The 21,113-nt window shown below is 49.0% G+C and overlaps 1 protein-coding gene across 9 annotated transcripts in view; it reads left to right on the top strand.

Annotated features, from left to right (window-relative positions):
- Positions 1–1,859: 1,859 nt before the first annotated feature.
- The window catches only part of ITPR1 (inositol 1,4,5-trisphosphate receptor type 1), a 161,798-nt gene continuing 142,544 nt past the window's right edge, over positions 1,860–21,113 (top strand). For 7 of the 9 annotated variants that reach the window (XM_033071749.2, XM_033071748.2, XM_033071742.2 and 4 more), the window contains exons 1-3: positions 15,775–15,793; positions 15,927–16,034; positions 19,531–19,601. In XM_033071749.2, coding sequence (XP_032927640.1) covers positions 15,943–16,034; positions 19,531–19,601 — 163 coding nt within the window. In that variant the 5' untranslated portion in view covers positions 15,775–15,793; positions 15,927–15,942. The other 2 variants (XM_033071744.2, XM_033071745.2) reach the window with 2 other exon arrangements.

The raw sequence follows: 21,113 nt of genomic DNA, 5'->3' as shown, positions 1-21,113 counted from the left end.
GGTTTAGATGGGATAATAGGAAGGAATTGTCCCCTGAGGGTGGGGACGCCCTGACACAGGGTGCCCAGAGAGAGCAGCTGTGGTTGCCCCATTCCTGGAAGTGTCCAAGACCAGGTTGGATGGAGCTTGGAGCAACTCAAACCATTCTGAGCTTCTGTGAGCTCCTCAGCCTCTGAAGAACTGACCAAGACCCAGAACCAGTCGTAGTCAATAAGACAAAACACAGCCTTTGGTATTTGGTATTTGGGAGAGGAATGTCTCCAGAGGGGCAGACTCCATTCCCTCCCTGGGCAGCCTGTTCCCGTGTTTCCCCAGTGCAGCTGATTGGATTTATCCCTCAGTGCTGGAGCTATTTCAAGACACAGTGTTTGCAGAGCTGCTCAAGGTGCTCAGCAGGCAAAGCTCTGCCCCTGGCTCTGGTGACCGCCCTTCTGTCACTGCCTCGGAGCTGCTGCAGCCACTCACGGCCCCCGCCTGCTGAACCCATCCAGAGATTAGATTTGATTACACAAGAATTCATTAGGATTATCTAATGATATTAGGCACCACTACTCTGCCAAATTCCTGATGAGTAATGGCTTGTAGTATTGCAGCCATGTAGGAAACCTATAAAACTGTTCTCTGACCTTCGCTTCAGTTCCTGAGTCACGGGCTTCAGCTTCTGCGTATCCTTGCTCCAGAGCCACAGCTCCAGCTCCTCTGGAGGAATTTTTAATGGAGAGCCAGTGCAGGGGGAGGTTGTGTTGAATTCAAACTGGCTAATCTGGGCTTGTTCCCATTCATTCCTGCTGCTGCAGAGAGGAAAACAAGCAAGGAGCCGGCACCACTCCTACCTGTCACCCACGGCAGCGGGTGGGTGTGGGTGAGAGCGAGCGAGGGAAATGTTTCCTTCACCTACATCCCACTTAAAGCGATACAGTTGTTCTGCAGGCAAACATTGTACCCGCCCTGCGCGGCTCTGGGTGCTGCCAGCCAGGCACACAGGGCAGGAAAGCTAGGGTGTAACAGTGGGAAATAATCTTGGCAAATATTTAAGGACAGATAATTGCATAGTACAATAAATAAATGAAATATTTCTATTTTTTTATTCGCTGCTGGTCATTCTGGCTGATGTGATGTCTCATTAGTGATACCCCTGTGCTATAACTTTGGTGAAGAGGAGCCCCAGGGACACTCGCTATTCCCAGAGTTTGGAGCCAATTCCTGCAGAATGCCAATTCTGTGACTGCTCAACCAAAGGCTCGCACCTGAGATACGGCAGAGGTGACAACACCTGTGCAGGCAGGTGCCCACCTCCGCCGTCACCTCCCCGCTATTCTGCGCTCCCCAAGTTGCGCTGACACCACATTTTCTCAGTGTTTTCTCAATGTTTACTCTCCCTGGCTGGTTTCACACCAGCCTCTGTGCCTGGTACCCCTGCACGCCCCAGGGCTCTGTGCGGAGTCCCCCGGACCAAAACACATCCGTGTCCCCAGCCGGGGGGTGTTCATCCCCATCCCTGACCGCACGGATAGGGGGTCCATCCCCATCCCTGACCGCACGGACAGGGGGTCCATCCCCGTTACTGACCGCACAGAGCCGGGGGTTCACCCCCATCCCTGACCACAGAGACCGGGGATCCATCCCCATCCCTGCCCGCACGGACCCGAGGGTCTCCGCTGCCGGAGCGCGGCGCGGGGCACGCTGGGAGCTGTAGTCCTGCGGGCCGCCCCCCCGTGGCAGTGCGTTGGCGGCAGGACTCGGTTTCCCAGCGTGCCCCGTGCGTTATTTAAGGCGCGGCGGCGGGCACGGAGCGCAGTGACCATGTGGACGCGCACTTGAGGCGGCGGCGGGCGCAGCCTCCGGGAGCGGGACCGGGAGCGGGACCGGGAGCGCCGCCGGAATGGGGCTGCCGAGCCGTCTATAGCCCGCCCCGCCGCCTCCGCAGCCAGGTACGGCCGGGAGAGAACGGGCACGGCGGGGCAGGGAGGGAGGCGGTGAGAACACCGGGGCAGCCCCGTCCCGCATCCCGCGGGATGCAGCCGGGTGCTGGGCGCCGATGGCCGGGGATGCAGCTCGTTGCTAGGCGGGGATAGCCGGGAGTGCTGCCCGCTGCTATGCAGGGATGCATCCCCATGCTCGGCGGGGATGCCCGGCCGCCGCAGCCCTCGCAGGACCGAGCAGAGCCCCCTCCGCCCTCCCGGCGGGTCCCGCAGCGCTGCCGGGCCGGGCTCCCATCTCCCGGACCCCGCGGGATCGGCAGCGGAGCTGCGCGTCCGCTCCAACTTTCCCCGTGCTTTTACCCCCGTGCTTTTACCCCCGTGCTCGGGGCTCAGCCGAGAGGGATGTTTCGCGTTATGTAAACACTCGTGAGCGCCGATGGGGACTTGGCTATGGGCGATCTTCCTCTTAAATGGTCAAAAAGCGGGCAGCTGTGGGTGGATGTTTCGGAGGGTCCCGGTGACTGGCCTGACAGGCCAAATATTTGGCTGTTTCCTGGACTACAATAACTGGACTTCGGCGGGGGAAGGGGTGGGGGCACATGTGCATTCCCCATGCGTGTACGTGGGATGTGCCCTGATCCCGGGCGGCTGCACGGCTCCGTGCCCGACTCCTGCGGGTTGTTTGGGGCCGGCTGTGCCCGGGCTCTGCTGGGGCTCCCCGTGCCTGTTGCTGTTCGGGGCTCCGGGTTTTTTTCCCCCGAGGGAAAATCCTCATTGCAGCGGGACCAGCTGGGGCTGGCTCAGCCTTTCCCCTCCTGCCCCAGGTGGGTTCGCTCTGGCTCCCAGGAGTTTGCCTTAAAAGACTCCAACAGGTGAAAGGGTTGAGTTTAATTTATTGCCGTGCAGCGGTTCCGTGCCTGCACAGCCACAGAGGGATCGGGCTGCGGTCCTGCTGCTCACAGATCAGCAGGGGAGAACGTGGCTAATACAATCCAGATCTTTGCCTGAAGAGAATTTAGTGACTGCAAGTCGTATGGGGGAGTAGTATGTGTGGGAGTCATTGGTTTTATTTCTTAGTGAGGGTCGATACCTTTGCCCATGTTTAATTTCTTAAAGTGTGTTTAGTTATTTGTCTTTGATGCTCTTTTCCTGGGCTCAGAAATTTGCCTGGTATCCCAGGATTTCCAGACCTGTTGAGCCAGAGCATTGGCTGAGTGGCAGCCCAGGCCAGGGGCCCATGGTGGAGCTGTTTTCTTTCCCAGGGCTCAGCTGTGTGAGTGTGGGATGCCATGTGAGGCCAATATCCCTTCCTTTCCCTCTCTAATTCCTCTGTGGCCAAGTTAATGGGCTACCAGGCACTGGATTTCTCGTTGGTTTCTTTTCTGTGCCTTGATTTACACCAATTTCTTCACTCAGCAGCTATTACATGCTCTAAGTGCCTGGTGGTTTTGCTGGTGGAAGTGCCTGAAGCAATACCAGGGCTGCAGGGTGGTGTGGCTGAGCTCTGGTTGTTCAGTGATGCAGAAAGCTGGTGGCATTGCTAAGGCCAAAATTCAGGGCTGGCAGGACACCTGGTGAAGCAAACCTGAGAATTCACTGCTGTGGGATGCAGCTTGTGTTGAAGCTGTTGTGCTGAGTGCCTAAACCAAAACAAGGAATCACTGTGGAAATAAAACCACAGCTCCAGTGTTTCAAAGCAAGCTGATCCTGAGCTGATTATTTCTAATGTTTTCTTTAAGCTGCCTCTTGTTTGTCAATAGTAGAGATTTTTCTTGTTAAAATACCTTATTTCCCCAAGATTAGAGTGTTTGCTTAGATGAGTGTTTTTCCCCCATCTGCTTGTTTTGCAGTGTTGATTAAGCCTGCACAATTGTTTCCTCGTACAGGGTTTCATAAATTAGGAAGTAAACAAACAAGAGTAACTTTGGTTTGCCTTTGCAATCGTGGGGTGGAGTTTAGCTTGGGGAAATGGTTTTTATGAGATGTGCTAATCCTGTACACCATCCTTGGAGGGTGGAGAAGGCCTCAGTGAAGAGCACAGGATGGGGACATTTGGGGTGTTTCTTTGGTGATGGTTGGTGGAGCTGCAGGTTTGGATGAATGGAGCTGTCCTGGTGATGAACAGGGTGGAGGGGGTGTAAGGGACAGTTGTGATCTGTGGTTATAATGAGAAGTGTAATATTGAGAGGATTTCTTCATAAAAGGGCTGTCAGGCTTTGGAACTGCCCAGGGAGGTCGTGGAATCCCCATCCCTGGGGGTATCCAAGGAATGTGGCACTCAGTGCTCTGGGCAAGGTGAGGATTGGGCTTGGCTGGGACTTGATGATCCTGGAGGTCTTTTCCATCCTCAGTGGTTCTGTGACATGATCTTACCCACAGCACCATCAATCCCCTCATGTTCCCTCAACAAACCTGTTTTGATGTAGCATAGTCTACAAAGTGCACAAATTAAGTGAAGAAATAATCTCAGGTCCTGGCAGCTGACCAGTGAGGCAGCTCAGAGTGAGAGCTGCAAACCTCAATGTCCTGCTGCTGTGTGCTGTGAGGTCCTGCTGGGATTTTGTACTAACTCCTCTGGTCGAGACAGCACTGCATGTCCCTGACAGCATGGCAAGCACGAGAACAGGGCACCTGCAGGGGTGGTAGGTTTGGGGTGAATTTTGGGGATCCAGCTCCTCCAGGACAGTGTGTGTGGAGAGAAAAGGGAACAGTCCCAGGGGCTGGTCAAACTGGGGTGGTCCAGAACTCTGTCCTGGAAGCAGAAGCTCCTTTTAACTGCTTCTCATCACATGAGCTGGTCTCTCCTGGTGAGGTGTGAAGTGGACAGCATTGAGGTGGAACTTCTTGTTCAGTGCTGTCAAGCAGGATTAAAGCAGATCCCAGAAATCCTGAGCCTTTGTCTGGTACCTGTCCTTGAACTGGAGCCATCAGAAGAGCAGGTGTTGCTTGTTCTGATGAGCTCCTGGAGCAGGTGTAGCTGCTCTTGCTCACCTGGGCTTGTTTGTGCCCAGGTGGGCAAAGAGACCAGTTCCACCTGAGCTGTCCCAGCACTGGTGTCCATCAGGAGCAGGGCAGTTCTTGTCCCACTGCTGGGGCAGCTCAGTGCAAGAAAAACACCGAGGGGCTGGAGAGGGGAAATGGAGCTGGGGAAGGGTCCAGAAGCAGCTGGGGGGGCTCAGCCTGGAGAAAAGGAGGCTCAGGGGGAACTTCTGGCTCAGCACAACTCCCTGACAGGAGGGGACAGCCAGGGGGGTTTGGACTCTGGGGACAGGGACAGGAGGAGAGACTTGGGTTAAATATTAGGAACAATAACTTGAAAGTGTTTTCAAGCACTGCAATGGGCCCAGGGAAGCTGTAGAGTTCCCATCCCTGCAGGTGTTCAAAGATTGAGCAGATGTGGCTCTTCCTGACATGGCTGAGTGGACATAGTGCTATCAGTTTAACCTGATGTCTGGGAGGTCTTTTCCAGCTTCCACGATCCTGGTTTGTTGACTTTGGTGATTCCTCAGTGCACAGCAAACTCCTTTGGAATATCTGATGTGTCAACTTGCAAAGTGTACTGGGAGTCTTTGAGACATTATTACCCCATAAATACAAGACAGTTGTAGTTGTAGGATTGTCTTAAAGCCAGGAGGAATGTGAGGCTCCCGTGGGAGGTGGGATGAGGGTAGTGGCTCTGTAGTAGCTGGTAGACGAGCTGCTGGCTTGCCCGTGGGTGAGTGTGAGGGAAGGCGGCCTCACCAAAGCAGCTTAGGGAGACCAAAGGGTTTAGAGGCAGAAAATCATGTGCTGCTAGAAGGTTACATAAATGTAAAATCACAATGAGACCGTGGTGTAAATGCTGATTCCTAAAAATCTGCATTACTATGTCCCAAATGAGTTTCTTCTGCTAAGATAGCAGCAGAGACTGGAGGTGCTTTGGGTGGTCTGGAGCCTTTTTCTGTGCTGTTTGTGTGTGATAATGCACAGGGGGAGTGGAAAGCTGCCCAGTTGGGTGCAGTGGGCTGTGCTGGGTGGGGCCAGGTGCTGCTTTACAGCTGGGAAGAGCAGCAGAGTGTCCCTGTGTGCAGGGCCGGATGCTGGCTGTGTCCGTGGCTGTTCCAAGTGATTCCTGTGCTCTTCCGCCCAGCCTCTCCTGGAGGCTGCTGCACGAGGCAGGATGCCAAAACTGCACGAGCTTTGATCTGGCTCGATATTCCTGTCTAATTTCTGCTCCCCACGGACACTACAGAAGCACTACAGCAATTATTGCCTCGCTCTGTGTCTTGGCAAGGGCGGGCAGTGGCTGGGGATGGAGGCAGATCCCTCTTTCCAGGGTGCTGCAACTACTTCTTAGATTGGCAGAGGCATCCAGAGGCTCCTTGTGTGCTCTTGCTTGTGCTGTACCTGTTGAGACAGTACATTTTCGGGTCTTCAGGGCAGCTGTGGTTTATGGGATTAAATTTGCTCAGAGAATCCGTGGCTGCTTCATCCCTGGCAGTGTCCAAGGCCAGGCTGGACAGGGCTTGGAGCAGCCTGGGGTGGTGGAAGGTGTCCCTGCCCATGGCAGGGGGAGCAATGAGATGATCTTCGAGGTTCCTTCCAGCCCAAACCACTCTGGGATTCTCTTCTGTGAAAAAGATGAAATGGAAACCACAGGAACTGTAATTCCAGCAAGGAAAGCTGCAACGTTCAGCTGTGGGTTCTGAACTCAGGAGTTTCATTTTCATGCTTGTGGTTTTGGTTAGTCTTGTCAAAACTTGGATCAGAACTTCCTAGCAGCATTCTATGGAGAATAAAATGTCAGTTGATATCTGAGCAAGTTAACCCTCTGGAGTGAAAAATGGGTTGGAAATGTGCATGGAAGTCTGTGTTATTTGGGGATTTGTGGCTTGTGGCCATGTAATTGCATCCTCACGTGCCAGAACACCAACATGAAGAGTACTGCAGGAAGCTGAGTGCTCATATCCCACTGAAATCTTCCCTGCAAGTGCCCAAGGCCAGGCTGGGCAGAGGTTGGAGCAGCCTGGGACAGTGGAAGGGAGAGGAATGAGAAGATCTCTCAGGTCCCTTCCAAGCCAAACCAGTCTGTGACTCTCTGATCATGTGGCTGCAGAGGTGATCAAAGGAGGGGGAATAGCTCTGAGAAATGGAAATGCCAGATGTTTCTGGGTTAGGATGTTAGATAACGCCTCTGCTTTTGCAGTGATGTGATGCTGAGCTCTGAGGGAAGGGGCTTGGTTGGTTGAGCCCAGTGTCACGATGGGCACAGGCAGCTCATCCTCTCCTCATCCTGTGTGTGCTGTCTGTGGTCAGAAGATGATGATCTCTGAGTATGCACATGGAGGAAATTTCTGATCATAGCAGGCCAAAAAATGGCTGCTGCCCAAAGGCTGTACTTTGTTTTTTATTTTATGGAATTGTTTAGTAGCAGTTTTGCATGAAACTTTTATAAACACTTCTTTTGTGCCTTGGCCCATCCTGTCCACTCCTTCAGAAATTCAGGAGTCAGCCAAGAAGTTGTGAAGAAGAAAGCTTTGTTTGCAGTCCAGCTCTGTCCCATCTGCATCCCACTCAAGGATAAACACATGGCCACAGATGCAGACACCGAGCTCAGCTGGCTGATGGTGCTTGATCTGAAGGGTTAATTCAAAACCTCTGGTTAAAACAACTCTGCAATCCTTGGCTGCTCCTCTGTTAAGAGTTCAGTAGATTCAGACGCTAATGCTCGTGGGTGGTTCAGCATCTTGAACCTTTGCCTTCTAGAAAATTACAGTTGGGAGGCCAACAGGTACAAGCCAGCCTGGGAACTGGAGCCTTCATCTGTAAAGCAGCCCAGCCCATCAGGGCTTTGGAGCTCAAAGTAGGTCCCCTGGCCACCAGTGGCCCTCCACACGTGCTCATCATGTGCTGGCACTGGCTCCTCCTCTTGGGCTGAGGTTTTATCCGGAGAGCCGGAGCCAGCGCAGGTGTCCGGGAGGGACAGCGCTCAGGAGGCGCCTGCCTGGGGACACCAGCAGCAGCAGGGGCTGGCTGCCCAGCGGGACAGGAGCCTTGGCTTCACTGCCAGAGGGGACCCAAAGGTGCTGGGGGACGCCCTGCCAAGCCCAACCCTGGAGACTGACAGCGGGACCACCATGGAGGAGAGGGAGCCCCCGCCGAGGTGCGGTACCAGAGGGGATGGGGACATGGGGGTGACACTGCCAGGGATGGGGACACAGGGGTGAGCACTGGAAGGGATGGGGACACAGGGGTGACACTGCAGGGGATGGGGACACAGGGGTGGCACTGCAGGGGATAGTGACACGGGGGTGAGCACTGCAGGGAATGGGGACACAGGGGTGACACTGCAGGGGCTGGGGACACGGGGGTGAGCAGTGCAGGGGATGGGGACACAGGGGTGACACTGCAGGGGATGGGGAGATGGGGGTGAGCAGTGCAGGGGATGGGGACACAGGGGTGAACACTGCAGGGAATGGGGGCTGGTGGGAGCTGCCCTGTTCATTCAGGGGGTCTGGGGGCTTGGTGTGGGCACTGGGGTGCAGGACCCAGCCCCTCAGCAGCTCCCTGGCCACACAAAGTGACATTGGGACTGCTCTGTGCCCTCTTCTTCCCTGGCCATCTTTGTTCCTTGGCCAAACTCCAGTTGGTATAATAAACCCAGCTTGCTCTCTTTTCCCCATGACATTGGTTGTCCTGGTCCTTTTGGCGTGTTCCAGCTCTCTCCCTGATAGAAATATGCTGGAAAACATTGTGTGCTCATAGGGGCCTCGTCCAGAGGCTGACGTCCAGGCTGCCTCCTCCCAGCAGGGCTGGAGCCAGCGAGGATGGGCTTCAGCAAGTGTCAGCTTCACTGAGTGCTCCTTACTTTTCATGGGATTGAGGAGATGCTGTCAGGTCGTGCTTGGTTTGGAACAAAAAATGATCTTTTTCCCCTGACAGTGTGTCTCTAATAGATTTTTTTTTCCAGCTGTCTGTCAATAGGACCTGTCAGTTGTGTTTGTTACCTCAGTCAGTGGCTGCTGTGGAAGGGATTGCTGTCACAGTGTCATTTCCATGCTTTTGACCTGAATTTGCTGTAACTAGCTTGTCTGGTTGCACTGGGCCAATAATTAAAAAAGAAAAAGGCAGGTGCCCTTTCTAAGGAGAAAAGGACACTGTGCATGTTTGCTTTCCTGTACTGAGGTTTTATTGAGGTTAAAGTTACTGAAATGAGTTGCTTTATCTGTTGTCTCAAACTGCTGTTGCACCTATGAAGAAGTAGTAAGTTCTGAATAACTTTATCACTGATATAATAAAATCTATTTATCTGTAGAGTGACAAATAGTATGAATAGAACATAATTAACTTGGCCCTCATCATGCTGTGTGAATTTACACTCCTCTTTTTAATTATTTTTAGAGGAAGGGGAAGTGTGTGCTTGATTAGATGTGCAGTGAGGCTGATCTCCCTCCTGGGAGCAGAGGGGAGTGTGAGCTGGTGGATGGGGATTTGGGAGACCTGGATTCAGATCTGGGCTCTGAGTCTGACCTGCTGCATGTCCTTGAGAAAGTCACAGTGCTGTGCTTCTCCCTCCTTCCCTTCTTTCCCAGCCTCCACCTTGCCTGCTCAGCCTGGAAATTGGAGAAAAAAAAAAAATCTGCGTTTTAAGCGTCAGGAGGCAAAATAGTTTGTCTGAGAAAAGTGCATTTCTCCTCCTTAATCTAACGGTTCATCTGCCCATGTGTGGCTGAGAGCAGCCTCCTGGCCATGAAAGGTTGTAGCTGAAGGCAAAACAAGATCCTGTGGTAGATAAATGTACTGCACTGATAGGTTTTTTTTTTTTTTAATTTCAAGTGTAATCTGTGAAATGGAACTCCATGTGCATGAAAGGAGCACTGTCTCACTGCAGGTGTGTGAGGATCCTGCTCCACATCCCAAAATCCCTGGATTTGCCTTTCCCTGGCGAGTGCAAGGAGCTCCTTTTAGATTTGCTAAGTCAGAAGCTTTGCAGATGACAGAGCTCTGTCCTCAGCCCCAGCACAGTGATTATTCACTGGGTGAGCTTTTAAATAAAGCACTTCCTCCCTTCTTTGGCTGTTTTAATGGGATTCTTAGGAATCTTTCTTTGTGTCCTCAGGGAGGAAACCTTCCATTTTTTTCTGAAATAAGAATGAGAAACCTCAGGTTTGGGTTCAGATTTTCAAGTTAGCTGCACCTGTGAAAATACTGAATGCTCTGTGGGTGTTAGCCAAAAAAACCCACATGAATTCTTGATTAGTCTATGGGGCCAAATGTTCAGCCAAGTAATCTTGTAAAATTTGGATTTACCAGATTATCTAAGCACTGGATTTTCAGTATAATGCAGGGTTTGGCTGCATTTAAAAAATGTTAGCATGCTTGGCCTAATTTACCAGTATTAATGACCTGATTCCATTTAATTCAAGCACAGACCTACCTGGTCTTGGGGCTTCTCAGATCTGTTCATTTCTGGATGATTCTGCTTATGCCATTAAGCAGCTCTTTGTGTTTGCCTCTTTGTTGTCTCTCTTCCCTTAAACTCTGCTCTTGTTTCTGTCAAAAACTGAAACAGAATTAAACTTTCACTCTGGAATTTCCTGTCGGCAGTAATGAAGTTGAAACTCTGAAGTACAGTTTGAGATTCTATTCTTAACTGAGATAGTGAAGAAGGCTTTGATAAAGTGCTGCTCCAGTTTTGGTACCAGTGCATATAAAATTGCCAGTGTTTATTGAATTGAGCACTAAACCACAGTGGAAATCAGAGACCTGAGTGCATCCTGGGACTGCAGGGCACAGCAAGGAGTTTTTTTTTCCCTGTTTGCTCCAAATAAACATCATTAGAAGCATCTTAGAAAGACACAGTGATTTGTATCCCAGTTGCTGGGAGTCAGGCAGTCGGCAATCAGACACATTTGGGCTGCTTTATTTTACAAACAGGATTTGCAGTCGCAGGGTAAAGAATTAAAATCCCACACAAAGCAGACGTGTGAGACACAGAATCGGGGAAGCAGCTTTGGATTCTTTGAAAAAGCCTTTTCAGAAATGCTGGAGATGAGGAATGACAGTGCAGGGATGTTGTCACAAACAGGGGACTTCAAACAGGGCTTTGACTCAGCTCTTCAAGGAAAGCAAACTCCCAGCTCCTGAAACCTGGTTTTTCTGACTTAGCATGGGGAGGGAGATGAGTGATGGGAGGAATTAGTGTGAAATGTTTGCAGAGAGTTTCAAAAGGCAGCTGTCTCACTGAGGTACTGGGTACTGAGCAGTCAGCTTGATTTCAGTGTTTTCCCTGCTAATCCTGCTGAAACTGCTGCTGTGAAATGTGTTTTCATGAGAAAAAGGATTGAATTTCAGGCACTATATTAAGCTTATCCTGGCTTATTCAAGGCCATTAGGCTGAGCATGTGCCCTAAAATACAGCAGAGTCTGAGAGCTGGTGGGAAACATTCAGTGTGTGCTGAGCTTCTCCTGGCTTTGGGGACAAACCTCAGAACTGGTTCTGTTCAGTCCTCCTTGCTGCAGGAGAAGCAGCTTTGTTTTGAAGACACACACGAGGTAATCTGCAGTAGGAAATAATCAGAGCTGAGCCCTGGAGCTGTGTCGCTTTCTGTGCAGTCAGAAGATCAAATTCCTGCTGCAGATTTGGGATTGTAGGAGGGGAAAGCTCTGAAACTCCTGGGCTGGAGAGCAGCTTTTGCTGGGTTTTGTTTAACTAATGCATGTTCAGATCCAGCCCCATGGAGCAGAGCTGGCAGAAAAAACTGACAGGCCAGTTCCTTGGAATTCACATGAAATTCAGCAGATTTCTATGTTTATTTGTTTTGTTCAGTTTCTTAAACAGAAACTTGCTTGTGTTTTCCTCTGCAGATAAACTGTATATAAAACATACCCTAACTGATAGAGACATGAGGAAACAATCACCAACATAATTAGAAAAATTCAGGCTTTCAGGGCTTAAAAAAAATACAGTAGAATGTTCCTATCTCAGGATTTTTTTGATGTCTATAGTTAACTTCTCAATGTACAGTCCACTTTTAGTTCATGTTTCTTTCATAGTCTGGCAAGTCCTTCTGTCTGTTAAAATTAGAATCTTCATCTTAGTGGGAAAGGAGCATTATTTTTAAATTTGGATTGCTGCTGTTGACATTGCTGCCACCTGAGTTAAGCTGCTTGGAGAAACCTGGCTTCATTTTTTGCTGGATAATGCCATGCTTATCAGTGCTTCATCTTTGATTTTTTTCAGTGGGTTTACCTGGAGGGAATCTGTTTTTCCTGCAGTGTTTAAGGGGAAGAGGAGGACAGTGCTCCCTGGGTAACGCTGCTGTGTTTGGGTGGAACAGGATGAATTTCCTGCAGGACTCCCCTCTTGCAAGGCTCTGAGAGGTCCATTAAAACTGGGATTATGCACAGAATAGCTGCAAATGTTCTCTCAGGGCCCTCCCCTCCTCTAGTATAAATCAGTTGCTCTTGGCACTGGCATATCTAAAATAAATAAATAGAGGGGTAATGGTTGTATTTGTCTATGGAGCACAATTGCCTTTGGAGCACTGAGATTGTGCAGTACCCGTGAGAACCAGGTGCTGGGAGTGAGAAAATCCTCCTGTCCTGCACTTCCAGGGGTTCTGATGGTCACCCCTGTCTGTGGTCAGTGCCCTGGGGAGGGAAGTGTCCCCTCCACAGCCAGGGGGACACACATGGGTGCTCTGACTGATGTGTCAAGGAGCAAACCTGCTCTGCTCAGTCCCTCCTGTCTCCCTGGGCTGTGAACTTTGGAGAAATGTGCCAAGGCTGACAGGTTTTTACTGCCTCCGCTTCTGGCTTGTGCTGCTGAAGAAAATAATCAAAGATGACCCCCACAGAGGCCTGGTTTTGGGAGGATTAGTGTGGTCAGCTGTTGTTGACAGCATCTTTTAGAAAAAGGTTTTCAAACTGGGTACCTGAAAACTTTGCTGGTGAAAACTTTCCAGTTTTACTTTTTGCTTCACATTTCCCAGCTGTCAGAGGTAGAAAATTCTCCATTTGAGGTGGCTGATTTAGTGCTTGGTGCCAGTAACTGGAGTGATTTTGTTGTCCCTTGTGAGGAGAGTGTGAAAAGCTTTGGAGCTGGATCAGTGTGGCAGTGATTCTGTCCCTCCTGTGTGGGGAGGTCTGTGGGGTCCCCAGGTCCCTTCTCCATCTGCCAGTGCAGCCTGCTCTGAGCTCTGGCCAAGCTGAGCAGCAGCTTTTGAGGGAGGGATGGCAGGGGCACTGGTTGTGGCTATTAAAGAATAGATGCAACCAGTGTTCATTTGGGCTGTGGGGAAGCCTGAGGATAAATCAGTGTTTTATAGGAGGCTGACCCCGGTGGGAATTGGCTCAAAGTGGTGGAGCATGTCCTGGTGTGTGGGAGATGGCATCACACTGATGGGTGTTAGAACAGAAATACAGGAGAAGGGGGAGTGAGGACTTGCAGGTGATTAATCCTCAGCCAAGCCTTGGGAAATGAGGTTGTTTTAGCCCAATCAGCCCTTTGTGAAGCCTGACTCCAGCAGGGCTGAGCTGGGAGCAGCAGAGCTCTCCTGGCTGGGATTCCAGGCTGCACCCCAAACCCAGCTCTGCAGGGATGGCTTTGCCAGCTCACCCAGAAATTCTAAGGATCTGCTGAAAAACCCAGCAGTTCAATTCCCTGAACTTAACACTCACCTTTCTGTTACCCAGAACTCTGTGATAAACAAAGCTGATAAACATTCTTTAAGAGCAATTGTCAATAAATTGCAGAAGAGGTTTTTTTAGGGGTTTGCACTATCATGATTTGTCAGTTAAAATATCATGGGGGTCTTCCTCAGTGAAGAAAATGTAAGAAAATTGAGGCTGTATCCTGGAAAGCAATTCAGGAGTTTTTCTCCATCCCTGAGCCTGATTTTGGGCAATGGTCTGAGATTATTTTTTTATTTTCTGCCAAGAAAAAAAATCTCAAATGAGAGTCAATAATTTTGACCTTCACATTCCTTTGGGAACAGCTGTGGTGAACATCTGCCTCCTGTGAGGAAGAGTAATGCCCTTCACAACCTGGAAAGGAAACCTTAATGCCATTGTAGAAAGGGTTAATTTGGAAGTGTCTGTGGTTTTTGTTGGCTTAGACAGCTTTTGCTTTGGGCTGTATTAATTCAGGGCTGAGCCTAATTTTGAGGGATGAAAAGTTTTTTAGTCTGAAGTGGGTAGTTTAACATCCAAGTCAGGAAATGGGGAAAGTTGTATTTCCAGTGCTGCTAATTCAGTCACTGCACATATTTCTGTATGTTTTTTGGCATACATCTTAAAATAGGTAGCAGTGTTTTTCTGTCCACTTATCAAGAAAGAATGGGAACAGACTGTAGCTTGCAGTGGCTGAAGGACTTGGCATTTAACAAGCAACCTGGAGCCAAAGGGTTTGGTTTTTCTGCACCTAAATTTGATTCCAGAGGAGCTGAGACCCCTTTACCTGCATATCAACCTGTTCTGTTATCTTTTGGTTTTCCTGGATTTGTTTTTCACTGTAGCAGTGGCACAGATTGAGGGGGATAGAATGTCTGTGGTGTGCTTTGATTTAATAATAATAAAAGTTGTTGTTGTTACTCCCAGCAGCACAGATCCTTTGGGAGTGAGGGGGGAGAGCTGCTTGGAGCTTTTCAGCAGAAAAAAGTAACTTTAGTGGGTTTTTATTGCCCTTCCATAGCTGCAAACTTCACCTTTTAGATCTCCATGAATTTGTCCTTGCTGAGCTCCAGCCTTGCCTAACAAGCTGGTCCTAATGCTTTTGGTAAACAAGACAATGTCCAGGGAAAGGGGATATTTATCCCTGTGCAGGCAGGAATAAGCAGAATTTCCTGCTGTGCTGTTCTCCTGCTCTTAGGCCATTTATAACTCTCTGGGTGTGATGGAGAGGGAGGCTGGAAGTGCTTTGAGCTGTTCTCTCCTCACCTGTGGGAGCCTGGCCCTGGGCAGAGCTGGCTGGCAGGGCTCAGCCTGCCAGGAGGAGCAGCTTTGTGCTCCTGCTGTTGGAGACCTCAAGCACAGGAGCTGCTGGAGCCTTTTGAACTCAGTGATCAAAAAGCAGGGCTTGGGAGGATCTCCAGCAAACCTGTAAATGGGCTTGAAGAAGTCTTTGAAAATCTGTTCAGCTGCATTTTTTATCCAGGCTTGTGTTGTCTCTGTTCTGTGACAGATTCAAACTCACTTTTTTTTCTGTATTTATTGAAGTGACAAGTGGGTTCTGTGTCATTTGGACTTGGGGCTTTAGAGAAAATGAAGTTGTTAATACAGTGGTGGTTGGCAGCACTCAGTGTCTGTCTCCTCAGTGTTTCATTTAAACCATCTCTTTTAAACCCAGGATTGAAGTATTACTGATTTCACAGGGATTTGGTTTCCTGATAAAGCATTTGACTTTGAAAAATCTTAATCTTTGTTTTTACATGCAAAATCTGTTGTCAGGCATGCTGAGTTGCTCTTCACCTAATTCTGCTTTTGGGCCTGCAGGTGTAAGCAGGAGGCTGCTGCTGTCACCACAAAACTCTGACATGACCAAAAAACATTGCCATGAATTAGGTCAATATTTGGAATTTCTCAGAAGCACCATTCCAACCCAAAAGAGACCCTTTAAAGGATGCTTAAACCTGCTTTTAATTCCAGCAAAATGTGATTTAGATACAAATATGCCTTAAACTGGAGCAGCTCCCTGTTCCCTTCCCTCTGGCAGTGGGATGGAAGGGGCTGGTGCAGCTGCACTGAAATGCAGCATGCTCTGGGATGAATGCCTGCCTGTGAAACAGTCCCACGTGCCATGGGATGCCAGGAGCTGCTTGTTTTTCCCTGGTTTATTTTTCCAAGGGAGCACTGTGGCGTGCTGGGTTTTCTTTGATACCTGAAATTCCACTGTGAGGACTTGTGCTGTTTTTCAAACAAACCAACAATCAAAGGCAAAGGGCCCTGTTGCTGTAACCTCTGGTAGCTGCACCAAGGAATTCTGCCTGATTAATGTTGTGTTTTATTCATTCTTCTTCCTTCCAGGGGCAATAAGCCAGAGATGACTGACAAGATGTCGAGCTTCCTTCATATTGGAGATATTTGTTCTCTCTATGCAGAGGGCTCAACAAATGGATTTATTAGCACTTTGGGGTAAGAAGAGCTGTTCTCTTGTATTAAAAACACCACAAGAAGGAGTAGCAGAGCTCAGCTGGTTCTCCTGAGCCTGATCCCAGGGAATATTGGCTAAAGCAAGGGAGCTTGATGGATAGATTTGGCCCTAAATGTAAAAACGACCTGAAGTGAATATGGCAAGGTTTTGGGAGGCTGGAGAGTGTATCAATGGCTGTGCTGCAGTTTCATGTCCTTGGTGGGGAGGAAGAACTTTGTCAGGTGAAGGGGCAGAGGGGGAATGAATGCAATCCAATGATTTCCATGTTGTCTGTCCCGTGTCCATCCGTGTGTCCCGTCCTGTCCCTCCTGCCCTTCCCCCAGCAGGGCTGAGCAGACCCCAGGGCACTCTGCTGAGTGGATGTAGCAAAGGCAATTCAAGTAGATATATATCTTAAAAATAATATCAAATCTCTGAGCCAAATGGTTTAAGTACAAGCAACTCCCCACTACAGCTAGTTTGCTCTTAAAATTGAGGTGTAATTGGAGGTTTCTCCTGCAAACAAAATTGTTTTCCTCCTACCAAAGCAGCACATGTTCTGACCCTTGTGCTTTGCCAGAGCTCTGGAGCTGCAGTGGGAGCTGTGTTGTGCCAGCTCCTGCCCCACAGAGCCCCTTTGTGCTGCCTTCCACGAGGACACAGAGCAGGTGCTCTGCAGCAGAGCTGCTCTGGAGCAGGGAGCAGTGAATGCTGCTCCATTAACCAAAAAAAGGGCGAGCTGGCAGAGCAGAGCCATGGAATTGGAACCCAGCTCAGGGAATGTTTGATCCTGCTGAGGAGGAACCTCTGCAAGCACCAGCAGCTGGGAGCTGCCTGGGGAGGATTCCCTGCAGGGTGAGAAGCTCCAGGAGCACCTCTGGCCCCTGTTCCCAAGGGAGGGAGCAACCAGGGGCACACACACAACCTGCTCTTTCTCATTTCCAGTAGCCCTAAGGGCCTCAGGGTGGGTACAGTCACAGCACATTTTTTTGATGCCTACAGTCCAGATGCATCTGATAAACGGAGCTCCCAAGCAGGGTACACAGACAGCATCCTGGTAAGTGCCTCAGAGCAAACGATGGGCTACGATCTCACCTGAGTGACTCCAAACTAACTTGTAGGTTTAGTCCTCTAGCTATTAGGATGCTGGAAAATAAGGGGGCAGAGAAGGAAGCAGACACTGAAGATGCACCATGATCTATTATAGGAAAGAGAAGAAAATATGGGATGCTGCCAGAAAGGAAAGAAGGTATGCTAAAAGCAGGGGATGTAGTAAGTAGGGTTGTTTGGAATAGTATTTGGCGAATGTATTTGACAAATTTCCCAGGGCCTCGTCAAATATGACACGTGCACTCTGCAGTCCTGGATCAGCTGTGTAACGGGCCAAATACTATCTGCTGAACACTGGCAACAGGAATTATCCTCTACATCTGCCTATTGTTTTTCCTCCCAGTCCTGAAGCGAGTTTGGCAGTCGATAACTGCAGGCCGAGTAGAAAGTTGTTGTGCCATGCGGAATCCCATGCGGTGCATGATGATCAGTATGCAGTGGCTGTGGCTTCTGATGGCATTGCTGAGCAGATATTTTTTTCACCATGGGTAGTCCTTTTGGACATGACAGGCCCCAAGCACGTGTGTTTCCTAGGCTTGATGAGACCCCTCAGTGTTCAACCTCCTCTTTGATTTGGTTAGTGCTGTTTTAAGGTACTGCATTATATACTGGCCACATATCTCTGAGCCTGATTGAAGCCAGAAATCCTAATTGCTATGTGAAACATGAAATGCATTCTCATCTTAATAAGCCTTGGTAATTGAATTAGTTTTGTCCCATATTTAATTTAGTCTTTGTCCTGGAGAAAATTAAAGCAGCAAAGGAAAGAGTTGGTGTAATTGTCCTCCAGCCCATGTGGAGTTTTGACAGTCTGATGTCATAACCATGTGTAATGACTTGTTATGTGGTTACTGAAGGTTGAGCAGCAGATACCACTCTCCATTCTAATGCTGTCCTAAATCTCTGAAGAGTGTTCCTATTTAATATTCCCATGACATGTTGCTTAATCAGAACTTTTGCTGTTTCCCAAACTCAGTGCTGTCATCTTGATGATTACTGGTGTACAATATATCCTCTTCTGTGTTTCTCACCCTGTCAAATTCTCCTCTTACTGCTTTGGGAAGTTCCTCTTTACTTTCAACTTAATCTCAGATGAGAGGGAGGTATTGCACTGAGATTATCTGTATGGGATGATCAGAGTAACCTCTTTCCTTGATACTTTTGGCACTTTGTTCACCAGAAGCAGGTGCTTCAGCTCAAATGTTAATACCATTCACACTGGAGCACCTATATATATATATTTATGTATATAGTAGTGAGTAGGGAGAAAATCCATGGGGAAAAAGCAACTCTGAATGTTTGCATATGCAAATTTTAGATGCATAAAACTGTTGAGCCCTCTTAGTTCCTCTGATCTCTTAATTTTCATGCACTTCCTTATTTCCCCTAATTGTTGTCTCAAGATGCTCCCTGCATGTGAGCAGCCTCTGCAAGGAACAACTCTCATATTCTAGGTCTCAGTCTTTCTCAAGCTGATTCTGCATGAGAATGGACCTCTCAAGCCTTTGACCTTGGAGTTTTACTTTCTACGTTGGTGTAGAAAGCCTCTTTGACAGATTGGTTGTGAGGGGCCAAATTGAGACATCCAGGAGCAAATCAAACCCCAAAGTGTTTGGTCACAGGGGCCATTTTCCAGTGTTTGGGAAAAGCCCAATTCCACCTTGATGCAAAGCTGCTCAGGCAGAGCAGTGGGAGCAGCTGCTCCTTAACAATTCCCTTTATTCTGTGGGATTTCAGCTGACCCTGGGGGGCTGTGCAGGGACAGGCAGCTCTGGCATTCCCCCTTGGAATCTCTTTGCTTGTCCAGCTCCCCTCATCCTGGCAGAACAGGAGGAGGTTGGCTCAGTCCCTCAGCTCACCTTGTGTTTGGCTGGTGAGCAGGAGGCTCCATTTGTGCCTTCCTTTCCCTTAGGAGTCAATCTTTATTGTGGCAATGACTGTTCCTGCCATTTCTTAATACTTGAGGGTCACAGGGTCAGTGTCCAGTTTGCATAGCTGCCATATTTTCCTGTTCTCTATTCATATAAACACATTTTCAGCGTGACTCAAATCTGTCCAAGAGGCAGGAACTGTCCTGAGGCTGTCTGTCACCTCCCTAGAATATGGGCTGTTCTGTCTGCACCTCGAGCAGGGGACAGAAAGATGATGCAGAACACAGGAGCAATGACTTATTTATTGTCCCACCTACCAGGAGCATAGCTCTGGGCAACAGTAAAAATTAGCTGCATGCTTCTTAGAAAGATCTGGCATAAGTTGGCATTTGGGGAATGTCTTCTGCTGAAGTGGCCACTCGGATGAAATATTGCAAGCGAACGACTTTGGTTTTGTGGAGGAGGATGGAAGGGGCTGCAGGGATGGAGTCTCACTTCAGTGCTCATTTCTTTGCAGCCTTGTGGATGATCGGTGTGTTGTGCAGCCAGAAGCAGGTGATCTTAACAACCCACCCAAAAAATTCCGAGGTAAGTTGGTCAGACAGCTCCTTACCCTTCTGCTTGGAAATGGTTCTTGGTTTTGTGCAGTGGTGTGTAACAATTCTGTGCTTTCTGTAGCATATTTTAGTGTCATCTTCTTCCATGAATGACAGCTCAGGAGGAAAAATGTGTGTGCTGAATGGCTGTGGGACTGTGGTGGCTCAGCCTGAGTCATCCCCACCCAGAGGGATGGGGGAGAGAACTGGGAGAGGAAGAGTGTTCAGATAAAGCACTTGAGTGGAGAAAGGAAAAGCTTCACACACCAGCAAAGCAATGAGTTGGTTCCCCATTTCCCAAGGGCAGGCAGGTGCTGGGCCAAGACAAATCCATGTCCAGAGACATTCCCAGCTCTGTGTCCATGATCTGGGATATCCCTGGGGCTGCCTGTGCCCCCCAGCCCTCACAGGTGAGGTGAGGAGCAGAGATCTGCTCAGCAATAATTGAAACATCCCTGTGTTCCCAACAGCTTCCAGCATAAATCCAAGTGTGGCTCTGCCAGCTGCTGCAAAGAAAATTCACTCTGTCCCAGCCAAACCCAGAATGAAGAAAGCTTTGTGAGGGGATGGGTTCAGCTTGTCAGTTGTTTGCCAAACTTTCAGGATCCCTGGGATTTTCATTTCTTTTTCTCCATTCTATCAGACATTATTTCTAATTACCCAGTACCAAACCTCAGGGAGTGGGAAAATAAAAAGGAGCAAGTGCTTGCCACAACTATTGTTGTCTGACCTAATTTGATATGAGCTACCTTGGGCTTTGCTTTCCTTCTGCCAGGAAATTTATGCTCAGTGATAAGGAATTGGTGCTCTGCTTTGCACAGTTTGGCATGGGCTGACTCGTTCAAGAAAGGCTCAGGAAGAGAAGCACTCACTGGGATTTTGTTTGCAAAGACCTTGAATTCTTTTTCTCACCCCTGGGTTGCATCTTTTGCCCAGAGGATAACTCAGCCAAATATTCTACAATTTTGGTTTGGATTTTACTGCCTCAGATGTAGCAGCAACTGTGTGTCTGGTTCTTTTGGATGAATCTTGTTTCCTTGGTTATGCTTTGCCTTCATCAGAGCCTCAGAATCACCATAATTCTGTTCAGGTTTGGCCAGACCTGCAGGTGATTGCCCTTGAAAATCATGTACAATCTGTTCTGCTGGTTTTGCTTGCTGTTTCTTGGGTGGTTTGGATTTTTTTTTTAATTTACCATGACATGTCACACAATGCAACTCTCCTTTTAAAATATTGCTGAAGTCTGTGAGTTCTTGTTGGTTTTTCTTCCTTTTTCCTGGAAAACTGAAGAGCTGATAATTGAAACACTAAAGAGGCAACCTGGGGAAGTTTCAGCATTCAGTGGTAAGCTCTCCAAGAAAGAACAATGTTATGTGGAGCAGAGCCTTGACTTGAGGCATTCTTGATGTTAAAATGGTGTGGAAGAATAAAGGCAGATTTGACTGAGACTGCTGGGTGCAGAAGGAGGCGGAGGGAGAGACAGAGAGAGAGAAAAGAATGAGAA

Source organism: Catharus ustulatus, chromosome 13, assembly GCF_009819885.2.
Source record: "Catharus ustulatus isolate bCatUst1 chromosome 13, bCatUst1.pri.v2, whole genome shotgun sequence".
NCBI classification, from domain to species: Eukaryota; Metazoa; Chordata; class Aves; order Passeriformes; family Turdidae; genus Catharus; species Catharus ustulatus.
This window is presented reverse-complemented; position numbering and strand designations above follow the sequence as displayed.